The sequence below is a fragment of the Amblyomma americanum genome, chromosome 4 (assembly GCF_052857255.1).
Source record: "Amblyomma americanum isolate KBUSLIRL-KWMA chromosome 4, ASM5285725v1, whole genome shotgun sequence".
Lineage (NCBI taxonomy): Eukaryota > Metazoa > Arthropoda > Arachnida > Ixodida > Ixodidae > Amblyomma > Amblyomma americanum.
The window spans coordinates 182,184,404-182,211,285 of NC_135500.1; the positions used below are offsets into that span (position 1 = coordinate 182,184,404).

General features: G+C 42.9%; 1 protein-coding gene across 11 annotated transcripts in view; it reads right to left on the minus strand.

Moving 5' to 3' along the window:
• LOC144128802 (structural maintenance of chromosomes protein 3-like) overlaps positions 1 to 26,882 on the minus strand; it is a 98,538-nt gene that overhangs the window by 52,504 nt on the left and 19,152 nt on the right. For 4 of the 11 annotated variants that reach the window (XM_077662522.1, XM_077662523.1, XM_077662521.1 and 1 more), the window contains 10 exons: positions 18,992 to 19,067; positions 18,888 to 18,926; positions 12,629 to 12,749; positions 11,405 to 11,544; positions 8,413 to 8,492; positions 6,480 to 6,558; positions 6,157 to 6,389; positions 4,347 to 4,407; positions 1,469 to 1,549; positions 80 to 366 (listed from right to left, as the gene is read on the minus strand). In XM_077662522.1, coding sequence (XP_077518648.1) covers positions 80 to 366; positions 1,469 to 1,549; positions 4,347 to 4,407; positions 6,157 to 6,389; positions 6,480 to 6,558; positions 8,413 to 8,492; positions 11,405 to 11,544; positions 12,629 to 12,749; positions 18,888 to 18,926; positions 18,992 to 19,036 — 1,166 coding nt within the window. In that variant the 5' untranslated portion in view covers positions 19,037 to 19,067. Of the gene's footprint in view, positions 1 to 79; positions 367 to 1,468; positions 1,550 to 4,346; positions 4,408 to 6,156; positions 6,390 to 6,479; positions 6,559 to 8,412; positions 8,493 to 11,404; positions 11,545 to 12,628; positions 12,750 to 18,887; positions 18,927 to 18,991; positions 19,068 to 19,788; positions 19,967 to 26,882 lie in introns of those variants that run through there. The other 7 variants (XM_077662529.1, XM_077662519.1, XM_077662530.1 and 4 more) reach the window with 3 other exon arrangements.

The following is a 26,882-nucleotide window of genomic DNA, read 5'->3' on the forward strand; positions in this document are numbered from 1 at the left end:
GACTGTATATGCTGGAAAATACAACAATAAAAGCCACTGTCCTGCCACATAAGGTGTCTGAAGTAAGCCGAAGAGGTACCTGCTTTTCTGTTGGTCTTCCCTTCTCTCCAGGGCATGCAATGCCTCTATAGTTTCGTTAAGCTTCAAGGTCATGTCCTTCACAGCCTGATCAGAATGCACTAGGGAATCTGCCAATTTTTGCTGCGCCGTTTCAGCAGCACTGATTTCCCCTTGACGCTGATTCTGATGAAGGCTTTCTCTGACCACATCTGCCTCAACCTGGCACAGCTGGCCCCTGAGGTCCTCCAGCCTGGACAGCCTGTTCTGCGCTTCTTCCTTGAGCTGCTTGAGCTTGTGCTTCTTCTCCTGAAAAAGGTTGAACAAGGGCACGATGCACAATCCACAAGCAGACACCTGCGGTAAGTCACAAGACAATGGGCATGATGCAATCTCACCATCGTCATGCTATGGATTTGTTTTTTCTTTTCACTGGCCACCCACAAACACACTTTGCTTAGCTTTGCTTAATTCAATCTCCTCTTTTGCTTTTTCCATATGTCCCTGCCAAGTGCAGGGCAGATGAGCATTATGTTTGGTTAAGCTCTCTACCTTTACTCCTCCTTTTCTTAAACTATCACTCCTGTGCAGTCGCAACTGTAACCACCCGCCGCTTCTGCTAATTTCCTGACTTCATCCCTCGCATGGCTCTCAGATGCCGTTGGCTTTATTGCCCTTCGTTTATGTCAAACTCTGTCACCCCAATATAGTCCAAGTTGTCTTGTTCTATGTATTTAGGGCTCGGAGTTTTGAAATTCAAGCCAAAAAAAATAGACAAGGTAGTTGCCATTGTGTAACGCAAGATTTAGTGACAGCGGTCATAGTATTTATATGTTACGGTATGTTGAGGTAGAGAAAATGAGAGCCACTTCATATTTATGTAGTTCCAGAGCATTCTTTTTAGTTTTCCAACATACTCGCTTTTCCACTAGCTCTAGACACATGGCATCCCTGATGGCCCTCTCCTCTGCCAGCACGTTTTGCAGCAGCTGCCACAGATGAACAGAGCTACATTCCTCCGTTCTCGCCATACTTTCCCTCCTCCTTCCACGGTAACCACCCTCTGGATGGTTCCCATGGTAACCCCCCCCCACCTCCCACTTACGCATTCTTATCTCTTTGCCAAACCCTCCTCCTTCCAGGGTAACTTCATTTCAAATAACTTTAAACATACACAATTTGATTAATTTAACAAATGAATGGGAGGATATTGGATTTACTATTTGAAAAACTTCGAATATTTGCACGCTCCTAGAAATATAATGCACAGTTTTCCATGCTAAGGATGTGCCTTTTAGTTTGTAGCTTGAAATGCCAATACATTTTAAAAGAAAACAACAGGACATAACCGTCTAGTAAAAAAGCAAAGAAAACATTTCATTCTCAAACTTAGGTTCACTCCACGTCTTACCTGAAGTGCACTGGAGATTCGCACGTGCCTTTGTTGGGCCAAGGCGTGCAGGGGCTCTGTTTCGGCAATTTTGACTTCAATCTGAGAATGCAGAGGAGACAAGTCCTGAGGTTATTCAATATTGGATATCTTTGAAATCACTTTGAACCCAATGTCATTCCACAGTTGTTTTTTTGTCTTTCTGCTTCATTATCAATTTGTTTTCCTTGAAAATTTTACTTGTTTGTGCTGGAGGCAAAACATTTTCCTGCCGTAGGAAATACCCTCCTGCAGCTGCACACCTATTCAATATCATATCCATCATTTTCATGATCACTGATGATGCACCGTGAGCACCAGTATCAATAAAAGACATTCAGCGCACAAGAGCTTTTTGTGCATGGGCTTTACAAATCAGACACTGTACATACACTTCTCTTATTAGCTGTAGGTGTATACAATAACATGCAATAAACAACACACATTCAATAATCTCTACTTGCTGCTACTGCCCGGAAAACAGATTTAACAGTCATGGACCCTTTTCCAAGCCCCAAAAGTCAGCTTCTGTCCACAGCAGTAACTGCTGCGCTATGGAAGTGCAGCCTCTCTTCAAGGCAGAAATTAGGGGCAACCATAGGGATTTCTAGAGTGAAAAGAATGCTCTTCCCACATGTTTCTGCCATGATGCGGTCATGAGAGAGAGTTTAACTGCAGCCAAGCAAAACCACTGCACGACAGGTGCATGCCGCTTATCTTTCCTACAAGCACTTGGCATGCATTGCAGTCACGACGAAGGGTGACATGTAGCTCTATCAAGGCACTGCTTCTAAGGGAAAAAATTATTAGCATAACTAACCATGATAATCTAGAATACACATTAGCAATATGGGATCCTCACCAGTCTAACCTTCCTTTAACCTTGGAAAGAATACGAAATCGTGTTGTCTGTTTCATTTATCCTGACTATTCATATTATACTAGTGTCTGTTAAAATCCAGCCAGTTTGCTTAACCTTGAAATGCAACAGAAAATTTCTCAATTGTGCCTCTTTCATATGTTACATCATTCATCTATAGAAGCAATGGTCATAATCCACAGCTCAGTACCTCTCCAGCTGAACAAGTCCAAGTCCATCTATACCCCCGCTGCTAGAATTACTGCTCATTTCTGATCATTTTTTGTCATTTCAATCATCTTGGGACTGGAATGATTGACCGCCAGACACCGTGAATTATAAGAAACCCATCGATTTCAAGAAAGCAATCGTCTAACTCTCATCCCCATTCCTTATGTTATGCCCCATACTGTGGGCTTCTGAGGTACCGATTTGAAAAAAGAGGGTTGCAACAGAAGCTTCCAGCACTGTACGTAACTTCTGCACCAAAGGAAAGGCCATCCTACCATGTTAGAGGTTCTTTTGCTGTCCACAGAAGATGACTTCAGCAGTTTTGTAAAGCATCTGTAGCTTCCAAGAAACAAACTATGTCTGTAGTTTCTCCTAACAATTTATGGCTGCAGCTCTTCACAAAAAATACCATTTAATGGAAGGGTTGCTTGTTCTCTTCACTCCCACAAATTAAAGGTTGGGGCGGCTTTGGGATTCCAAAAAACAGCCAAAATTAGAATTTTTGAAAATTGTTGTATCTGCTTGTAGGCCTCGTTTTTTATGCTGCCCCAAAGTTTCATTGCTGAAATCGACTGGGAAGTACTCTGAAAAAATTGTTTTGAGAATCACGGTAACTCTGCATTGAGGGGAAATGCTCGAACAATGGGCATTTTACTCCGTTATAGTATTTCTATCTAAATACTCACCTTGTGCAGCATATTTCTCTATAACTATTTTATTGATCATAATCCATTTAGTTTTGTTGCACTCCTACAACCATTGTGCTGGTCAAGACATCTTTGTTCTTGAAATTTGTGAATTTTAAATTTCTCATATGAATTTTCTTCTCACTCTAGATATGTCAATGGACATTGCAATGATAAAATTTTTAAGCCAAAATATGTGCTCTGCAAAAAAAATTCGAATGTCTTGACCTGTTGCATGCACTCTACAATGCAATGAACATTGAACCAGCCTTCTACCACATTTTGTTAACTCTACAGCTTTTTTGCCAGGTTCAGAGAAAAAATATATATTAGAACGCAATTTTTAGGAGATATAACAGCGGAATTTTCTGAGAATAGTCACAAAAATATTTCTAATATGCTAAAAATCTTCATGTAAATACAGCAAGAAATAAAAAAAAATCCTGAAAGCTACACTCTCTTTTAAGCCGATCAATTAAATTTATTTTAAATGGCATTTCATGATGTGATGGATGTAACTGGATGACGTTCAATTGTGCCTCTGGTAGACATGTAACAGTTCTCTCATCATCACATTAACTACATCTGGGCTGTTTATGTACTGTGACAATAAATAAAGCTCTACCTACAAGTATAGTGGATCAAACTATAATAAGATGTACATAAATCTTTCTAACCTTCCTTCAGGTTTTAAAACTGGACATATTTCTATATCTTAAAATATCTCTTACAACTTAGCTTATACATAACCCTTTTACGTGGCCACAAAAGTTTTCAGAACAATTTCCTTCTCGGTTGGACATGCAGCTCAGGACTGAGAGACGCACTGAAGTAATCACAACTTCATTCACATTATTTCACTGGTTTCATTATTTTCAAGATTCCCTGTGATAGCAACACAGAGAACTTAACACCTTTCAATGCACATGTAAACTGCAAGAAAGTTATTGATAGAACTCTTTCTCTTAAAACTTTTGCAGCCACCTATACATTTCCAGTTTTGATAAGCTACATGCATAATTTTTAAAGCATGATAGTGTCATTACTTGACCACCAAAATTTAACAAGCAGATCATGTGCTTACCTGCTGCAAAGTCTTTTTGAGGGAATCTGCATCTATTTCGAGGAGGACTAAGTTGACTGTCCTGAAAACAGAAACACAAATGCATGAAGGAAAAGTTGATATTCATAAAAACTATTCTACAATTCTTTGCAAGACTAATAAGAGCACTATCATGCGCTAAAGAGCCTCATATTCATTTTCGTCAAAATAATTCTTGTTGCTCTGGCAGTTGCAATGCAGTACTCAAAGATTGTGCTCTTGCAAGGGTACCTCGCAGCCCCCTGACGTAAAACTGTATCAATTCACAATGGGTGACTGCTTTAGCAGTGACACTGACACCTACGGAAAGCAGGTATAGTTCAGTACATTGAATGCGCTAAAAAACAGCACTTTAAACTTGATATACTTTCATGTCGATTTCTTAAATGCAGATACTATTTGCTACTAAATTTGAATGTAAGCAATAATCAATTGTATTCTGAAGCCCTTTTCTCGGCCGCTGCCGCTTCTCTGCCTATGGCACTCTCTTCATCCTTTTAAGGCCTAGAGTGCTGGAAAGTGCAAAGCCAGCCTGTAGCACCACTGCTTCAACTTGTGGAGGAGGCAATGGCAAGCATGTGAAAACACATGAGGCTACCAGTGTCAGCGGATGTGGCCTCCGAGGCACCTGCGTTGCTGCCAAATAAATGTGGCCCCTGTTGCCGTATTATTGCAGGTTGCTAGGCAGGTACCCAAGAGGCCGCGTCTGCTGTGCTGGCACATGGTAGCCTCATGTGTTCTCATGTAAGCATGCTTGCCGCCACCACTTTGTAGTCTCCGCAAGCCTAAGCAGTTGTCTTAACCCCCAACACACAGATGCATGGATGCATGCATGCATGCACACGCACACATGTGCACACACACACACAAACATGCACACAAACCAGCGCAGCCAATTACAGATTAGCATTAACCTTCATTTTCATTCTCGTTCTAACGATATATTTGTAAAAACTCCCTCCTCTCAATTAACAAATCTGCCACTGGTGAAATTTCACTATTTTTAGTATATGTTCGATACTGGAGTGAAAGCCATGCAGGCACAGTACCTGCATGAAAGAAGAGTGCTCATGGGAAGAAAAAAACAAAGAAGCCAAACAGGCATTTCAGGACCCTAGATTCAATTTTTGCCTAAGCAGTAACTACGTACTGAAAGTTAGAAGTGAACCTATAAGGAGACATGTATACTACCATCACAGTGCTGTAAACCAATTTTGACTCAATTTATGTTTGATAGGAAATGGAAAGTAAATACAGCTGTTTGTGCACTAACCAGACTAGCAACGGCAGTCCATACATTGCACCTCAGTAATAATGACCAAACAAAGTAATTTTTTTTTCCCCTTTTGGTCCTTGCATCAGCAAATACAGCCAAGCTATGTTTTCTCACCATCCGAATAAAAGGAAAAATGAGGCACATCAGAGAAGTCTGAATGTGCAACTGGTACAACACACTGTACAGCTTGAAAGCTGTGTTTTGCACAAGCAGCATAAGCGCACACTCCAAAAACATATATAACACCAGGTTAAAAAGATGCTTCGATGGCAAAGTATGTTACAAAAGGTTGGATCCCCATATGCAGCTCTGTATGGGTATGGCTGTCTTTCCAGACACCAGAAACCACCAGCAAGAAGCTTGCTTGAACACGTCTGTGACACCATTGCACCATACCAGAAAGCAAAGCTTTTACTCCCATGTAGCACTTGCTCGACGACTTTGTAATGGTACAGGCACCACCAGATACCACTCATGCACATTCGCCAGGAAACAGAGTATATGAATGATGCCCACCTGATGTCAAGCTCCAGCGCCTTGTATAGCTTGGCTTCTTTCATGTTCTGCTCATCCTCCTGAAGTTTCACCCTGCACTCACTTATGATCTCTTCAATGCGCTTTCGATCACAGTCTCCAAACTCAGCGCATTCCAGAGTAAGTTTTTCAAGCTGCAGGAGTGCATCCCAGCCAGCAAAACGCTGCACCATGCGCAGGCGCTCCTCGGGTGTCATGTGTAGAACCTCCCGAACCTGGCACATGCCAGTCATAGATAAGTCAGAGTTTTGTCTGTATTCATTTTTTCACTTCAAAATCCGCAATACTTCAAATGGAATGTTTACCTGGCCCTGTCTGATTATGTGAAATGCATTTTCAGATGAAAAGCCAGCAGCATGGAGGTAGTCAATAAAATCTTTCTTCCTGAAAAACAAGCATTTGTATGAAATATTTGTATGAAATAAACACTGAAGGAATTATTTTTTTTTTTGTGAGCCATTCAGTAGGTGCTCTGTGAGCCAGTGTATGCTATACTCCGTACAGTGACCAACTGTGTGGCTAGCAGACCAGTGTAAAAGACCAGTTGCTGGTGCATTGTTGTGTCATTTTTGCTGGGCATATTACAAGAGACAGCATTTGCAGTCATAATTGCATTATGAAAGAGAACAAACTATTTGTGCAAAATTGCAAACTTTCTGGTTATTTCCTCACTAAATTTGGTAAGGACTTGTGGATAGTTATAAGCAAAGAGGAACACAAGTTAGAAAACATAAAAAAATGTTGCCACAGATAATTATGAAGCAATCAATAAATGACTGCTCAAACTTTGTTCCCTGTCCTATTGCTCACAGTTGTACCTTATTCAGGACAATGGGAGCACAAACCAACACACAGATGTTAATTAATTTATGAACAAAAGTAATGATCACTGACAGCTTGGTCTTCTTTTGTCCTATGCATATGCTGTCCCCTGCAAAACGTTCATTGCAGAGGACAACCACGACCTCATAGACGACTTTTTATTATGGGTGCCATGACTGCCCTTCTTGGGCAGCATGGGGCTCTGTTGATGAAAGATCATGAGAAAATTCAAGAGACTGAAAAATGTTGCAGTTCCAGAGTTTGCCCCATCCCTCATCCTTGTGTCAAACAGTTAAGAAGACCAATGAATTAGGAAAAACTGAGGTAACAGGAATTTTGCAGTTTATCTTTTCTCTCATGTCACCAACTGGAGACAAAAGAAACACGAAAATGACAATTCAAACGCACACAGCAAAAAGAGAGTACTCTAACTCGAAGAGGTTATGTACAAAGTCAGTGGTTAATTATCGCTTCTGGAATACAGTGGCCACTTTTTGAAAGAGATGACAAACTTTGCACCTCTTACTGAGAGAAGAAACAACGCTGAAAGACAAAACAAAGGAGATGTCAAGATAGCACAACTCCGGACTTACAACTGCATTTTTCTTGTTCAGTTCATATTTTTGTTTTTGTTTTAACAGCCTTGTACGTATTTGAATTGTTCTGTACTAATACCCACAGAAATAACACCATACTTTTTTTCCTTCATGCAAAAAAAAAAAAAGTGTTTTTGATGGTTTGCTGCTCCGTGCACCTTCACCATCTGGCTTATACAAACACCAAGTCCAAAAACAAATTATTTAATCCTGGATAAGGAGCAAGCTGTATGCATGCCCCACATGCATACAAATGGTAAAATTGCACTTAGAATGACTATAAAAATTATATGACATCGCTTTGAGGCCGTTTTTACCACTGGCTTTGCAGAAAAAATTGGCACACATTTGTGCCAATGACTTCGTAAAAAGCCTCAAATGTCTTATTGAGATTAAAAAAAACTTGCATCAGAATTAAAATTGCTTCAAGAAGTATAATGAGGCAGTTGACTGATGGAAAGGCTCAAAAGCTCAACAATTTTCAAATTTTACTTTTCCTGCCAACATAGGCCAAATCTAACTGAACACCCACGCTTGAAAAAACACACAGAACACCAAAGGGGGCCTATAAGTGGAAAATAAAAACACACTGAATGATTTGCTTGATAGTTCAGTAGTATTTAACATCTAAAAATATAATATGCAGGTGCACTATTGTGCATTTTCTGGCGATTAAAGCAAATGAGACAACATGCATCCTGCTGTCCTACCAAGAGTTACATTAAGAAGTTAAACCATGAAATTCTGGTCACTGCATTAGGTGGACATGTGTCATCACACCCTGCATTATAACAAACCAACAAACGCAAGTGACTCTCACCCAACTATGGAATTTCCTATCTTCAGTGTTGTGGTAGATGGACCAATTGTCCTTGTCACGGTCACAACATCTTGTTCTTGCTGGAATCACAGTACATTAATACGTATATGTCAGTTGCACAATCAGTAACTATGCCAGCATGACAGAAACTCATCTATGTGCTCATACACAGCTAGGCACAAACTCTATTGACACATCTATGCTTTGTGTGCTATGCAGTCAGACTCGGAAGGAATTTTATGGCTACATGTTGTGTCACATAATTTTTCACAAAGTGATTTCCGCAAACGACTCGCTTGGTGGGCTCAAATTTTCACAAATTTGGCTAGCGTAATAGTTTCAGAATAATCGACAATCACTAAATTTTACAAAGCAGACGTGGAATTTCCCTTCATTCTACCCTCTTTCCAGAGGTCTGCAATATTTCTGGCACTGCAAGGGTGGTTACTTGGTTCATGCTACATGGTGCACCACTCTAACGCAGCCCACCTTATATGGAATTCAGCTGTAGATTAAAAAAAAAGAAGTATGCTGCTGGTGTTGTTCTTTTCCGAGGACATTTCTAGAAGTAGTTCAAACACCGAGTTCCAGAAGCTGAGCTAGGAGCTTAAACATCTCTTTTCTTCGTAAACTCACTATGCAAACACAGCAGATACAGAGTCGTCACTGAATTCCAGATATTTCAAAGGAAGGAGAAAGGGCGAACTTAAAGAAGCGAGCAAAACAGAAAACAAACAGAAACTTAGATGACAGGTTAAAGATTACCCTTTAAATGCTTCTCTTCTAAACCCAGATATGAAAAGAGAGACAGGCCATTTCTAGAAACGATACAGCATTCTCTTTGGGAAGCAAACTCGCCAATAGAGCAGCTTCCACCGCACTTTCCGCTTCTAGTTGCGGATAAGAGCGATGGCGCTGATCTCGGTGACGTGCTATTTTCTTTGTCAGTATACAAGCTGACATTATGCCAAAATTATTCGCGGGACCTACTTTTCATGAGATGCAGAAGTCAGCACAACCAGTCCTTTGACTGGTCCCCTGTTTTTGGGCGCAATAAAAGAGTTTACCTACCTACCTGACTTGCAAAAAATGCGAACATTAAGTACTTGTGAAAATTGAGTCATTTACAGATATGCACGCAGATGTCCAAATTTTTACGAACAAAACGAGACCTCATGCACAAAATTGCTCAAAAGAGCAGTATAACTGCAGTTAAGGAGTAATTAATTAATAATTAAGGAGTAAACTTGAAACAAATGTACAGGTGCCCACAAAAGTTTATGGAACATGAAAATTACAACAAAGCCTAATCATTGGATAGGCTAAGCATACAGCCGTGAACTCAAGCAAGTGCTTTGTATTTCCCAGCCCGACCTGCACAATGCATCCCTCAGTGCCTGGCTGTGCTTTCTCTCAGCGAGTAAATTGACGTTTTTCATGATTTCGGAGTTATGAAAACTTTTGTTAGCACCTGTATATGTTTCTAAGTTTAAAACACCTCATGAAAAAAAATATATTAAAGTAAGTTTCAATGAACTTGGCAAATTCACAACAATAAAGGACTCGACTTGGCCCAGACTCCTGTCAGATCACTGCCGAGCACTCTGAGGCTTTCCTCTCCCTTGTCCCCTTTGTTACTACCAAGAACCATGTGCCCATGAACCTCTCGCTACAATGAAGCTGAAGGATAAGCCAGGCAGCAGTTATAGCTGCACATAACAAAAACAACAAGGCACACAGTGAATGCAAAGCAATAACACCATTATTAAAGCAACAGTCTAAATTAATGCAACCCCAGATGTCATTCGATCTTTGAAAACACGAAGGTCCTGTCAGTATATTCACATATTAAGACTAGTTCACAGAAAATTTAAAAACAGAAAAGGCATTCTGGATAAAAATAAGCATGACTGTCCTGTTTTATTTTTCATTGTGTTGCAAAAAATGCTACATTCATGCCATGCCTGGTGGTTTGTGCGCACCTGAACAGGCTGTCGATGAGCCACAAGTAGGTTCTGCATCTCTTTCTAGTGTGTATCAAAATCGTGTGTATATACACCCAGATTCCTAACACAAGTTACGAACAACTTAACAAACATGTTCATCAGGCAGAAAGATATGTTATCACTGCTCCAGTAACAAGTGCTGTAGCTTGATGGCTGTACTGCCAGAATTAACATAAAAACATGCTTATAGTGGAAGCATCTCTTTATATATTAACAAGTTCACTGCACAGTGGGCCGCCGGTAGGTCATGCCCTGTATTACTGCTGTGCGGCACAAATACTGGGTGGCCCTTGGGACAGCTCTGATTTTTGAAAGCATCAGCTTAAAACACACATGCCAGGTTGCCATTGGCATCTGTTTTCAGTTCCAATATATTGAGTTCACCAGAGGCTCACCTGGGCCATGCCACACACAAGAAAGTCTGAGGGTGACCCACCGGTGGGCCACGACACACAGGGACCAGGGCCCTGAAAATTGCTGCCGCAGCGAATGAATTTAAAGCAACATTTTTTTAAAGTTTTTTTAGTGTTAGTCTTTCGTCTCGTGTCCCGTTCTTGTTGTGCTGTGAGCAAAATGATGGACACTTACCAACTCGCCAAAATTTCCGCCTTGCTGAATTTAATGCAAACTAGTATAATATATTAGGATCCAAACCATATTCAACTCAGTGCACAATCTCCAAAACTTTGGATGGCACAGAGGATATCCACTTTTGTATAACTGGCCACAGAGGACAAACACTATGATGTAACAAATAAAAGAATAAAAAAAGCGTCCCAGCCCCGTCACAGAGCACAACAAAGTTGATGAGAGTGGTTGGGTATGGAGTGTGTATTGAATAAACACTTTCATGTTTACAGTTAAGAACACATAATATGCACAAGCAGAACTTTCTTGCTCGGTTCTTGTATAGCGAGACTGCCCTTCACATTCTAAGCAGGCTAGTACCAAATACAGATTTTTGCAGAACTTGCCACAGTACTCACAGGCAGACGGCGGCTCTTATTGTTGAGGAGCATTTTTATTGTGGCAACATTGGACCTCATGCCAGGTGCAGTGCTCAACACAGCCATGCGTTGCAATCGAGAAAGTGAGCCAGTTTCCAACGAGATCAAGGTTTCGATTGCTGCAAATAAAAGTTCGAAATAAAACAAAGTGTGTCAAATTAGGTAGGCCTACTTCCACACCTGACATCTTGGCAGGTACACAGTGAACATTTCCTGCCACAATATCTAAGAACATTCGACCTTCGCAGTTTTCTTTGCAGGAGCTCTGAAATGGCAATAGCATGCTCAACTGTCACAAGAGAGCGTAATATTTCTTTGAGGTAAAGCGAAATAAAGGGATCCCAGAATGCAATGTGGAGTACTATATTTGAGTGAAAGTAAATATGTAAGTCTGCCGATCATTCTCTACTTAAATACTTTCCTCGTTGGCACTATAATGTGAAAAAAAAAAAACTGCACTTCAAGAAAAAACCATTAGATCTGCCTTATATTATTGATAGCAGATGCATGAAAAAAAAAAGAGAAAAGTTGAGAACTTGTATTATGGAGCATCAAACCCAAGCCAGTCACTCTTTAAGGGTGTATGCCACTAGAACAGGGCACAAGGAAAACACCACCACCAGGAGCAACATTTTTTTTCCTTGCTTGCAACACCCCCAGCAACACCATTTTTAAATGATTGCACATGCAAGACCAAAATTGTGAACATATACCTCAAAATCAACATGTAACACAATAAAGACAGCATTTGCTATAGAAGGTGTATTGACTAAAAGTTTACGAACTTAGCTTGATTGAAACAGATCTCTATCCTTAACGGCCTAAAGATACATAAAAAATCGCACCACTGCATTTTCTCCTACAAGTAACCCAGAGTGAAAAGGGTTGCGTTTGTTGTAAAATAAAGATAAATGCTCTTTTTCAATTACTTTTCAAAATGAATCAAATCAATCAAATATAATGAATAAAACCTTGTTCACCTTACCTTTACCCAAGTGATAAACATGATATACTAATCTGAGTGCTCCTGCCAAAGCTATTATTCCCTTCTGGTTGATGTTTTACACCTGGTAGGAACCCTGATATTGCATTCCTTACATGGATGCATGGCCACAGTGTACTCTTCGACATCAGTTATGTTTTTCGCTGTCTCACTCTACCTGGCCATTGCTTTATCAGTTGTCTGCAGAGTTTTCAACTTACTGACTGCTTTGGAGCGGTATACCTCCCAAGAGATGGTCACTGAGAATAATGCTGTAATGAGGAAAGAAAAGGTGCAGGAACTCCCTCCACTGCAGTTCAGTAGACACCTCAAACACGCTGCCTGCCATGAGGAAAGAGATGAAGGAGGAAGGGATAGTTGGAAAGGAGAAAAAAAAATTGACTGGGGTTCAACGTGACCTAAACCTAGTTATACGAGTGAAAGACCTGAACCTAGTTATATGAGCGAAAGCTTCATTAAGCATGGTCTCCACTGTCTTAAATCAAATGTCAAGGGTCAAGGTAAGGTACCTAATGGTCATAGTCATATGATCACGTAGTCATACTGCCATAGCCTGGGCCATACCACCACGCAGCTAAGTTCGGTTTGACCTTGTGAGGCATTAAAGGTGATCGCCTCATCCACATTTGAATTGGAAGTTGCACCCCGAGGATTAGAGCCCTCACTCTAAAAAGCACTCCGAATGAACAGTACACGGGCACTTTTGCATTTCACTGTTGCCAGGGCCGGCGTGACAGAGACCAAATTACGCCATGAGGGATCGAGGGATGAAGGAGGGTGAGAGAAACAGTCGCAATGAACAGGTCCTGAATAATTTAGCTCGGCTAGAGTTGGAGTGCCTGGGTTCAAACTGGACTGCGGCTGCAGCATTTCGATGGAGGCAGAACGCAAAAGGCGCCTGTGTGTTGCGCAATGTTAAACGGGCTGTGAAAGGGGGTTTCAACAAAGATGCGATGTGCCTAGGATGCTAAAGGACGCCGCTTCACAGATATCCTCTAGCAAGAATTTTTTAGATGCATTCTGTGGAAGCTGAGTTATCTGGACGCCGCTTCACAGATATCCTCTAGCAAGAATTATTTAGATGCCTTCTGTGGAAGCTCAGTTATCTGCAGTCAAAATCTGAATTCCCGCATCTTCGCAACTTTCCCTCTCCTCTCATCGCTTTTTGCACGCTGAAATGTCAACGTTCCTACACCAGCCCATCACTCGCCCCCTCCGCCGGCTGCCAACACGCGAACCAATGCTAGCAGTCTGCTGCTGACGTCGTAAGGTGCACTACATGATGTATGGAGCGCGGATGCTGCCGTACGAGCCCGGATTTAGGCGAGAGCCCAGCACCGCAGGTCGCCACTAGGCACGGAAGCGGGAGTTTTAAAAATTGTATTGTAAATTATCGACTCGCTTTTGAGGTCTTCTAAGCAGCATGAACGCTCGTTGGTCTATACTCTAATAATGCGAGAATTTTATAGACAACCTCAAACACCCTTTTCAGAGACCCTTTAAAGATCCCCAGGTGGTCGAAAGAAATTATTCCGGAGCCCTCTATTATGGCACCTATTTAAATTTCTCCCTTTCCCTTTCCACTCCCAGCTTCTTCCTTTCTCTCATAGCACTGCTGAGGTGTTCGTCATGAAGTGTGTTACACTTTACTCAGTGGACAAGCACTGAAAGATTATTATTTTGCGAGGGTATTGAGGTCATCTAGGCAGTAACCACTGAAGAATATGCTCCTGTCGTCCTGAATATTATGAAGAATATATTCTTATTAACATTGGCGATGTCATTGACATATAAATTAAACAGAAGTGGGCCCAAAATACTTCCTTGCGGAACGCCAATTTTGATTTGTGTCATGCTGGGGGAGCACCCTTTGATACCGACGTATTGATATTTATGGGATAAATAAGAGTGAATTAGCTCCACAACATGGCCCCTGATGCCATATCTCTGAATTTTTTCAAGAAGAGTGTCATGACTTATGATATAAAAAGCCTTTTTAAAATCTATAAAGACAACTAATACAATCCTTTTTGCCTCGAAGTTTTCTATAGTAGGATACAACTTAAAAAGCAACAGTTGTCAACACTGCGCCCCGGTCCACGGAATACTGTATTACTCCGCTAGCCAATCACAATAGTAAACGAAATAATCTTTTTAATGTTTGACTTTGTTAAACAAGCCAGGTATAAAAATTCTAGTGCTTTTAACTTTTTTCTCGTGATTAGCTTCCTGTTTAGGTGACAAAAGAAGGTTTAACAACGGACTACGTTTTTGTCATGGAGGGATTCTGTGCACCTGTCCTAAATGTGGGCGGAGCTTCACTGCAGACTTAAGTTGTATCCGACTATAATATAAATTCTTTTTGGGCTACTAATGCAGTTTCAATGGACAGACCTTTTTGGAAGCCATGTAGAAAACGAGTGAAAATACTGTGGCGATCGAAAAATTGATGCAGCCTTTTAGCAATGACTTTCTCAAGTCCTTTGGAAAAACAGGTAACAGGGAAATTGGCCCATAGTTGGCGATACTATTGTGATCACCTTTTTTAAACAAGGTATCACTCTAGCTATAGTTGCATTTGCGTGGGAAAAGTCTGAAGGCACAGATTAAGATATGATATGAGTCAATGGAGGCGAAATCAAATCTATAACATGCTTGACAGGAGAAAACTGAAGTCCGTTTCGATCATGTGATGTGCTGTTTCATAGCTACATGAAAACTGCGTGACCTTCTTCGTTGTCAACTGGAGTGAGGAAGACTCTGTGAGGATTGTTCAATTCAAGATGTTCTACCGCTTCCGGGTTACACTGCGACCGCGAGTTATCGAAGAAGGAATCATTAAATGCATTAGCTAGGTCGGATTTGCTTAGCTCAACAGCATCCATAATTAAATTATCAGGAGCCTTCATCGTATTTGAAGGGTTAATGCCTTAATTGCCTATGTGTAGGGGAAGCTATTCTTATACAGTAGCATGAACTTGCCTAAGAAACTGTCATAGGCGTTATTAGGGCATATCATGGAAAGAATGTTCAACCATGTCTCATTTTCTGTCGCTCTCCGGCAATTCTCAAGTCTCTTTGTAATTATTCTCTATGATTAATTGCCGGTAGTAACCCTGATCAGACGACCTCTTTATATCATGCTAGTCTTTACACATGTAGATTCCCATATGACCACTGATGTCAAAGCAGAATACTCCACTTTTAATGTATTCTGCATCAAAATTTGTGATAAAAAGATCCAGCAATGTTTCCGTGGTGGTAGTAATGTGACTGGGCTCTGTTATTACATTTGAGCAGTCATTTGAAGCAAGTACTATTTCAAAATTGTTCCTAATAGTATTACTACACAACATATCAATGTTAAAATCACCACCCCACACAATGTTATACCTCTTATCATTAACGAACTGAAATAGGGAATCCAAGAACTCAAGAAAAGCACTCTCACCGCCGCTAGGAGGGTGGTAAAAAACTTAAAAAAAACGGTGGAGTTGCACAGAACTGTCAAAACTTCACCACAATCAGTAATGAAGCTTAGTTCACGCACCAGTTCACATTTCATAGATTGATTCACAAGTTGAGACATGCCGCCTCCTTTCCATTCATTTTGACGATTTAGGAAAAATGTTTCATATGAGGGAAGCGCAATTAAACACATAGTCATTCACATACCATGTCTCAGATATCATAACGACAAAAGTTGAAACCAAACTTGCCAGCAGTGTAAAAAAGTCATCAAATTTGCTACAAAAAGAGCATGCATTAATGTGAAAACATTTCAAAGGGGCATTGTACAGAAAGTCACTTCCATGGTGCGTTTTTAAGTCTATGGGAGATTGGAGCAGGAATGTTTGTGCTAGTCGAAGTTAACATCGATTGCCACCCATCTGTCCTTATGAGTGAGGAGTATTCCTAGATACTAGGCATTATCAGATCCATGTCATGAGTTGAAGCTAAGCATATGATTGCTGACATTTCGGCTTGCCTAACAAGAATTTTGTCATTAGTCATCCAAACAAACTTCCAGTTTGCTGCCCTCCCAAAGGAACGCACTGAGCAACTGCCTATTCCTTCAAGTCAGGTGTTCATTAACGGATACGGAGTTGTCTGGGCCATCAAGTCCGAGGGATTCGGATGCCAAGAATGTCTTCTGTGCCTTTGCTAAGATTGAATTTTACTTTGATGGATGGACAGGTGAAGTGGACGATGACATTTTTCAATTTGGATGCACTTTCCACTTTATGGCATGCATCTGTAAGCTCCTCGCCCAATTTCTAAACTATGGCCTTAACTGCAGCGACTTCATCACAGACTTTAGGTAGTCCTTTGATTTCTAGATTATTTCACAGGTTTCAGGTAGTCTTTTGATTTCTAGATTGTTTGGCCTCGGTATTGTTCTAGCTGGTCCACTCATGCTTTTAACGCACCTTTTTCTCTAAAAATTGAAAATTGGTTTTTGGGGAAAGGAAATGGTGCAGCATCTGTCTCACACATCAGCCATATGACTGAAAGTTGGATCCTGAAGATATTCCTTTCTATTCCAACCTCCATTCCCTTTCTTATCTATTTTGACCTCCATATAATTTAAGAAAATTAAAGTGTTGGTTGAAGCGCCATATATTCATTATCCCAGAATACCTCATAAAACAGCCCCAGGTGTTACATTTTGCAATGAACATAGCTTAGCAGTGCTGCACTGATTTTCGAGCACATATTGACATTCAAGTTCTGTTTTTGTGAATGAGCTGTTTCATGTCATCTTTGAATTCTTTTATGTCTTTCTGAATTTATATAAAATTGTCACAGATATCCAAACAAAACTTGACACTTTCCTTAAGTGAGCGCATTTCAAGGTGCATTTCTCCTCCGGAATTCATCAAGTTGCTTGCCCAATTCCTTCCCATCTTTCCTTGTCAGACAAGCAGACCAAAAAAAAATGAAAAAAATGAAAAAAAAAACCAGCAGGCCAATTTAGGAAAAAATATGAAAAGTCATTTAAAAAATGTGCACTCATCTGCAAAAGCAGAAATAAACCAAACCAAACTTTCAGTATGTCATTTCGCATATTGGTGGTTTCTGAGAAAAGGAAATAGTGGGCAGTCTCTCACATGTGTCAGCATGGTCAAACAAGGGATAAAGGAGGGAATGAAAGAAGAAAGAGATGCTGTAGTGACAGGCTCCTGAAGAATAACCCCCTGCAGAATATTTAACATTTAACAGAACCGGTGGGGGGGGGGGGGGGGGGGGTATAGGGCACCTTTTTCTTCTCCCAGTCCCTCCTTTATGCACCCTCCACGGTAGAGGTGCGAGAGAGATGCCCTATTTCCTTTCCTTTCCCCAAAAATCAATTTTTCCTTTTCCTAACAGCCAATTTTTATTATTATTATTATCATAATCATCTTTTACAGCGCTGATGTCGCACAGCACGGGGGCCACTTTAGAGTTTCGCCTCTATTAGGGAGCCTCTATTAAAGCCCCTCTATTGCCAGAAAGCGTCATGGAGGAGCTTTAGCCTTCATGAAGAGCAGCTAATAAAATAATAATTGATTTTGGGGGAGAGGAAATCGCGCAGTATCTGTCTCACATATCGGCGGGCACCTGAACCGCGCCATAAAAGATTTGGCTAAAGGAGGGAGTGAAAGAAGAAAGGAAGATATGCTGTAGTGGAGGGCTCCGGAATAATTTCGACCATCTGGGGATCTTTAAACGCGCACTGACATCGCACAGCACACGGGCGCCTTAGCGTTTTCCCTCCATAAAAACGCAGCCGCCGCGGTCGGGTTCGAACCCGGTAACTCCGGATCAGCAGCCGAGCGCGCTAACCACTGAGCCACCGCGGACGGTTTCGAACCCGGGTACTCAGGCTCAGCAGCCGATTTCCCGCTTAATTCTGATTGTTCACTGAGAAGGAACACCAAAGAGGGCAAGATTGTAAATAAATTTAGCGTCCTTCAAAACGCTACAAGTGGATCCAAATAAATAAAAGTGCACTTAGTTGGGAATGCAGAAGTGAAGGATTATAGCAGCGGTATGTACTGAGCGTTGCGTGGCTCAGATAAGTCGAAAAAAATTTATCTCGGCTTCACCGCTCGCTTAATTGTTCGGGCTCAAATTACGCACAGAGGTGGCATTACGCAGTAAGTATTGTTTTATACTACGGTTATTTGTTGACGTACTTGCCTGAATCGGTGCATAGTATGCTACGATGCCGGACCAAGAAAGGCGGTCCCGCAAAAGCTTAGCGTGCGTCTGTGCGCGCGCCCCCCTTCAGAAGCTCTACTGTCAGCGCCAGCTTTTGGCGGCACAATGGCAAATGCAGACGAACGCGTGACGTGAAATTAACGAGTGCTCCCCGACCTTTCGGCGGCGAGAGACGGCGCCGCCGGTACGGCTGTTGTGAAACAGTCTTTTTTGGTTCGGCACAATTAAAAATGAGGTAAAAAACAATATGCATACCATAGAGTAGGTTGCTTTTTCCAGCCCCATTCTCACCAACTGCAAAATGCAATTGAAAGCAGAGTTAGCATCAAATATGTGTAGTTGATCTATTCCGTCCTTACCGATGATGTTGATGCCGGGAGAGAGTGGGCCAAGAGTTGTTTCATTCTTGTAGCTAAGGAAGCCTTCTAATGTAACCTGTAATGAGAAAGCGATGAAAACTCTGTTGCCAACTTTCGGCGGCTGAAAAATTTTCAGAAAGCTTGTGAACGCAGGTATTAATTATTGTCTGAATGCATTACAATTATGTACGAACTTGCCTGTAATTTCTATGGTTGCACTTTGTCAGAGAAAGTGTCTCACTGTCTGTCTCTAACTGGAATAACAAATCCCTTTTATACTGACCAGTTCGCTTTACAATATCGATACCCATGCATACCTTGAGCTACTCCGCTGATATGGCAGTACTACGTGCATACGGCATTCTTTTCAGTCTAAAACTACTGTCGCCCATTATTTAATTTTTTCTTCTTCTTGTATAAACGTTGCCCACTCGCAAGTGGAGGACAAAACAAAGGAGAATTCTCAAACTTCTCACTCTCTCCAAGGGCGAAGCCGACCGTGCAGCGACAATGAACTGTCCATCACACCAACAGTTCCTCGGCGTGACTAGGCTTTCTTCATAATAGCTGCGATTTTGAAACCCCTTCTGATATTCAAAACCAACTCAGTAAGCAATGATACTTATGGACTTAATTGCAAGCGTCACGATGATAAAAGCAGGGCGACAGGATAAAGCTCCATTTTTCAAACTGCCAGGTATAACGGAATACACTTGCAGCTTCCCAGACGATGGCGCCAACGTCGGCACAACCGTTATTCTCGTTGATCAGCATAGCATGCCTGTGAACGTGCTTACCTGCTCTATATGCATCTTGATGGAAATGCAGATTGCGTCTCTGAGAAAACCAGCAAGCGAAAAGTTGACTTGCTGCACCCCAAGGCGGAGCGAAGCTGCAAAACCGTTGGCAACGCGCCAGTACCTCGCTCTGCCTTCCGCTGCGTCTGCCCTCTTCCCAACGACTAACCAACGGCTGACGGTTTCTCGGCGAGCGGCCGATTCAAATGAGTCACGTGATAAAAGGGCTGTGACGTCACATTTATGGTGACGGCTTAACGCCTCGACTTGGTTTTGAGCTTTTTTTTTCTTTTTTAACAGTTTATGAACTTACTGCCTCTTTCAATCTTCTGCGTTCATTTTGGGAAAGAACGAATGGACAGTTTTTGTGGCGCGCAGCTCCGCCGGCTCCGCTATCTGCAGCAATGTATGCGGAAACTTTGTCATGTGTACATATGTAAATAAAAAAAATTCTAGTTACCTCCCAGCAACTGCAGTCATGCACAGCAATGACCGCAAAACAAAACAAAAAGCGTTTGCTATCGTGATATTAAATTTGCTGGTGGGTAACTTTTGCTGTCGCGGAGAAGCGCGGACAGCGGTAAAACGTCAAGCCGCTTTGCACGAAAGCAGCTGATTCCACACCGTGTTATTGATTTGTTACGCGGCGCCACAAATCAAGCTACTCTGCGGTTGACCTAAGTGCGCAGAAAAATGTGACCGAATGCAGTGGAGGCTACGTTTCTGGCGAGCGAACTTGCAATGAGCGCACGGAACGAAATCGACGAAGACAACTTGTTGAAGTCTGTGTTGTTCGGCTGTTTCGATCGATGACAAAAATGCCAAAAGGTGAGGTGTTGCAGCATGTGACGAGTGGTTGTTTGTTTCTTTCCCCTTGGGAAACAGAAGACGACCACGAAGCTCCATTTGCTGGGAAAAATAAATTGATTTGCCAGCAGCGTGTCTTATATATATGTAGCTGTGTGTCGCAGAGGTGACGACGGAACTTACCTCTTCTGTGCACTAACTTTACAAATTGCCTCCCGCACCCGCTGTACGCATTTGCTCACCGTCGGTTGTGCGATGCTGACGTACGCCTCATTACCAACGGCAGCTTGAAAGCCGCCCGTAGCAAAGAACCGCGGTGCACATAGCACCTGCCGCCGCACCGACAACGCGCTCGCACGCGCACCTTCCAGTTCATCGGCGACTTCGTCGCACAACCACTCCACCGTCTGCGTCTCCAGTCGAAAAAGGCGTCGAAACAGCTCGTCCAAGTAAAACGCGTCTTCGTGCTCCTTCCTTCGCCGCTGCTCGCGCCAGCGCAGCCTCCTCAGTCGTATGGCCGCGTACACCGCCGCCATTTTCTGTTAAAATTGACAGCCTCGACAGAACACGACAGACCGCCTCGACAGGGGGGGGGGGGGGGGGGGGGAGCTAATGGGACTGCCGCCCAGGGCCTCACCTCGGACAGTAGGAGAAGGGGGCCCATTTATTCTAACCTGCTTAGTAAATGGAATCATGGGCAATGGAACTTCGAGCGACACGTATGAAGCGAGAAAACCAGAACGAGCAGACGGGGCCCCCCGCCTATTGTAACAGCATGCGCTTAGCCTGATTATTTGGGGAGAGCTTGTCGAGCTGAAAAAAAAACAGGAATCTCCCGCCCTTTTCTTACGAAGCGAGGTGCGTTTGCTTGGAAGAGTTTTCGTGGTTTCCTCTCAGTCCGTCTGTCCAGTGCTGTCTGGAGAGGAGGGGCAAGGGGGAAAACCTAAAACATGTGATGCGGGATGACTACCTGAATCTCCCTTGCTCGTCACCACCACGCCACCCTTCAGCTCTCAAATAGTTCCGCCGCTGTCCTCATAGAAAGGATGTGCTGCAGTACCCAACAGTGCCTGCCATTCGACTTTTCTTTACCGTGATGGTAATTTGGGCGGGGGAAGATGAGTCCGATAGCAGACGACGATGAGTCTGATGGCAGAGTCTAGGTAGGAAAGAAGACGTCACACGTGCTTTTGTCCGCGTGCCGTGGTGCATGGAACGTTCACTGTTCGGACCAGGGTTGTCGAAGAGTGGAGGGGGAAGCTGGAGAGCTGGACACAAAGGCCTGTCTCCAGGGCCCATTCCTGCTTAGTGGCTGCGCACTCTGGCGCGCGCTCGATGGAAAAAGTAGGTCAGACTGGCCGCCGAACTTTCCAGACAGAAGTAGAAAAAGATGACTCAGAGGCGACGGAGGGCGCGTAACTTCGCCCGCGCTAGGAGTCGCCATCTCCCCTTCGTTCTCGCGCTCGGCGTCGACGGGGTGAAAGAAAAATTGAAAACCTCCAAGGACGATTGCTCCTAGCCAATAGGAAGACGAGACCGGAACGGGAGAAGGAGTGAGTTTGTACGGAGAAGGAGAGAATTTGTACAAGGAACTCTATGCGTATGTGAACGCCTGCTTTGGCACTAGTAACGAACAGACAGACGCGGCGCGCAACTATGAAAGGAAGTTCATCGCGGGCTGCGATTCAGCCGTGAGCCGCCGGTTAAGCTTGCATAAGCCCGACCGCTGAGGAGCTCACGGGGGACGCACCACTCTCGGCCAGCCACACGCACCATCCAGACAGCGTGCGCCAGTCATTGGGACGGCCACCGTTGGACACCTGCGGTCGCGTCGGACTGACGAAGTGCCCGGTGCGATGAACAATTAGCATCCATTCATGCGAAAATGCTCGGTCGGAAGCATCAAATTGGAATAGTTTGTATATACTACTTCTCCCGCTATTCTCTCTTCCTGTCCCCTCACCTCTTTCATTTCATTTCTCCACTCTGCCTGCAATCCTTTAATTCCGCTGCCCCAGCTCAGGTGCTTCAGTATCGATGGCAGATGCCGGGGCTAGCAAAAATCTTTTTCTTCCTTTTTACTATTATTTTAATAAAAAAACCACTACCACCACCACCACCATCAAATTGGTGCGTCTAAACGAAAGGCGAAGTGAGAAAGAGAAGAGTGTGAAAAGAAGCTACCAAAGATGACAAGGTACCTACTGAATGCAGCTTCCGCGGAGCAGTATGATCGCTCTACCCAGAGTCCGTGTAAAACTCCCAATAGTACCGACTGTGCTTCTGTGGAGGACTTGCCAACTCCATCACCACAGTTTCCTGGCAAGAAGCAAGGTTTGACTCATATTGGTTGTCTGGATCCTGTGAAAACGGTGCCAACCTCGGTCGTCCATATTTCTGAGCAACCGATGCTAACCGAGCCCTGTCCTGTTCTTGAGTCAGCAACGTCTATGCAACTCGGCCTGGCCCCTGCCACAGAGCTCCAGGTGTCCGGTCCGCCACGCCCGATTTCTACTACTGCTGATCAACAGGTATACCAAACCTTCCCGATGAGCCTCCTCCTACTGAAGAGCGCCAGGAAACAACACTCCAAGAACAGACTCACTTGTTTCGTGTTATTTTGGCTTCAAATAATCATGTTCCCGCCCACAAAGCTTGCCTCGAGAGGACGAGTGAGCCGGCTTCTCGTTGCGGCAACAGAGAAGTACGGACACCCTCGCAGCAAGAGGTACGTTGCGAGATTCTCCGAAGTGACCCTGCTAAGTCGCCGGACGTTATTACTGACAGCTCTCGGAATGTATGCCTTGAGAAAAGGCCATTGCATTTTCAAAATCGGGCAGAAAATTTTCCGTCTTCCGAAAGGCAATACAAAACTCAGAAACGCTATATGTCGCCTCATCTTTTCGTGCGAAAGGCTGTAAATGGGGAGGCGTACGAGCGACATTGGTTAAAGTACTCGGAGTCCAAAGGTTCCGTTTACTGTTTCATGTGCAAACTGTTTTCGATTTCAAGCAACCCCAGTGCTTTCACCACGCACGGCTTTTCTGATTGGAAAAGAGCCGAAGAAAAGGTTTGGGCGCATGAATATAGCGTCGAGCTCCGGGACTGCGTGGCAGCATGGCTCGCCCGCTCTAACTCGAGCAGCACAATTGACAAGGAGCTGGTTAAGCATCTTGTCACTGAGACCGCTTACTGGACAGAGGTGTTGAAGCGCGTTGTCGTTGTAGTTAAGCTTCTAGCTGAGCGCAACCTAGCGTTTAGGGGCAGTGAGGAGATTTTTGGTTCACCGAGAAATGGCAATTATATCGGAGTGCTTGAGGCCATTGCCAAGTTTGATCCCTTTCTAGAGAAGCACGTCAAACGCTACGGGGACAAAGGAAAAGGTCACCCATCGTATCTGTCAAAAAACCATTTGTGATGAATTTATCGATCATATGGCAAAGGCTGTCAAGGAACGTCTCGTTGACGAAACGAGACGCGCAAAGTACTTCTCTTCAATTGTTGATTCGACTCCAGAACTTACCCACGTTGATCAGCTGTAAGTTGTTTTACGACACTATTTAAATGGGAAAGTGTACGAACGCTTTCTTGAATTTGTTCCAATCGAATCGCATACCGGCTTGTATCTTTCCGATACCGTGATGTCCCTCTTGACGACCAATGGCATCTCAATTGATGACTGTAAGGGCCAATTATGATAATGCGAGCAATATGTCAGGAAAATGCAAAGGACTGCCAGCTCAAATCAAACACCTGAACGAATTGGCAGTTTACGTCCCGTGTGCTGGTCATTGACTGAACTTAGTTGGCGCGTGTAGCATGGACAGTTGCCTTGAGGCAGTCAAATTTTTCACCGTAATTCAGAGACTGTTTGTGTTCTTTGCTGCCTCACCTAAGCGATGGAGGCATCTTTTGGACAGCATGGGCGGAACTGGCCAGCAGCTTGTTTTGAAAAGTCTCTCTGAGACCAGGTGGTCAAGACACGCTGAATCATGTAAGGCCATTGTGAAAAATTCCAGTGCAGACTTGTGTTGCCTTGAAGCTATATCAAAGAACGAGGAAGAAAACTAGGAACGAAGCGCACTCTTTCTTCAAGAAAATGACAAAACTAGAGACTGCGTTCATGGCGATCTTCTGGAGTGAAATCTTGCAGCGCTTTGACAAAACGAGGCTTAGCACTTCAGAAACCAGGCCTAGACATTTACACTGCTGTAGACCTGCTGAGCTCTCTAGAAGGCTTTGTTAATTCCTTGCGACCTCTCTTTGATTCCTTCGAAGAGAAAGCACGCATGCTGAGTACCAATCAATGTTATCAGGATGAGGGCAAACGCATCGTTTAGAGTAAGCACCCGGACGGAAAAAGCGATAGTGCGCTACAAGGTAGAAAAAAGTTTATCGTTGAGGCCTACAATGTTGTACTTGACAGTCTAGGTTCTGCTCTGGAAGTGCGAAAGGCTGCCTACACTTAACTCTGCGAAAGGTTCGGATTCTTATAATTGCTGACAGAAGTTGGGGGCGAGTCCTCTCTTGCACAGCAGGCTCAGAAGTTGGTGAAAACCCACAGAAATGATTCTGAGCTGCAGTTTTTTCCATAGAAATCGTTCAGTTTGCAAACTTTCTGCACAACTCTGTGTGCCAGGACACGAGTTCCCTGGGAATAATGAAGTTGCTGCACGAAATAACGCTTATTGATGTGTTTCCGAACCTTCCCATTGCTTTGAGAATGTACTTAAGCATACCCGTGGCAAACTGTGAGACCGAACGATCGTTTTCCAAGTAATCGCTGATAAAAAATCGCCTTCGTTCAAGCCCCCTTGACGACAAGGTGAACTGGCTTGCTATTATGTCCATTGAAAGTGACCTCCTCCGTCATCTATCCTTCGAACAGACTATATCTTTTTTTCGCCAAAGCGAAGGCGCGAAAGATTCCATTTTAAAAGCGGACATGAATAGTTCTAATAAGTTCGTTGTGTCGCCTCCCAGCCTCCACGTTGCCAATGAAACGCTGAGCAGTGTAATTGAAGATATGCAAATCTTCGCTGTTCGTCTCATGTTTGTTCTTCTTGTGATATTTAGCATGCTTATAAAGAACTGTATTTTTGCTGTTTTTGATATTGCCACATTTATTTGGTGTCGCCCTTGCTTGCTTTACCTTTAACGAAAATATTTTCAAATAATGTTTTGTAATTAAAGTTTATAATTTTCATCTGTATGCTATAGTGCATTTTTATGGTGTTTGTATTGCCTTAAGTATTGTATATATCTATTGCATATTTATAGAGTAACGTGTATAACGATTACTGCAGTCTGATGCTTGAATTTCAATAAAGAATGTTTTGGATACAACCATGCGTCTCGCCACGGGATTAAACTTAGTGATGCAAACAAAGCCTAGCTTCAGAAGGACCGACATCTGAGCTGTGTTGTATTATTTGCTTTCTTGTTCATCCTGAGTGCACTAAACTTTTCCTTAAAGCCTAGCTTTTGCTGAAAACAGAATGCATATTAATCGCAAAGTGAACATATGTGTTGGTGTTTACGCGTTTCAAGCAAGTATTGTTTTCCTTATAATAATAATAACAGTAATAATAATCCCGTTGATTGCACTTCGTTCTTTTTAATTTGGTGGAATTAAAATGAAACATGGCATATTTCTAGTAGCGTAGCATGCGACAGGGAAGGGGGGGGGGGGTCTGTATAGGGAAAGGGGGCCTGCATGCGCATTAGCCCAGGCCCCCATTTTTCTTAATCCGGCCCTGCCCCTAGGGACTGTCACAAAAAACTGTCAATTAGCGGCTGCATAATTAGGTGTGCAACGTCATCACTTCTGCCACATCCGTGACGTAATCTGCAGCCAACCATGACGCAAAAAAGCAAAATGGCCGCTGGCCACAACCGTCCATTAGGAGCGAGGCTTATTGATACCTTCATATATATATATATATATATATATATATATATATATATATATATATATATATATATATATATATATATATATATATATATATATATATATATATATATATATATATATATATATAAAGGGAGCCAACAGTCACCGAAACCAAGGTGCATAGGGGAATTTTTTTTTTATGTGTTGTGCTTATCAATGGGATATTATAGTACTTAGATTAATAAATCGCTTAAAGCAAATTACTGATAAAGCAGCAGAAAAAACAACCATGCCGCCGGTGGGATCCGAACCCACGACCTCCGAATATCGCGTCCGGTGCTCTTACCAACTGAGCTACGGCGACGGCTGTCCAATCTGCTGCCCTCGTGGG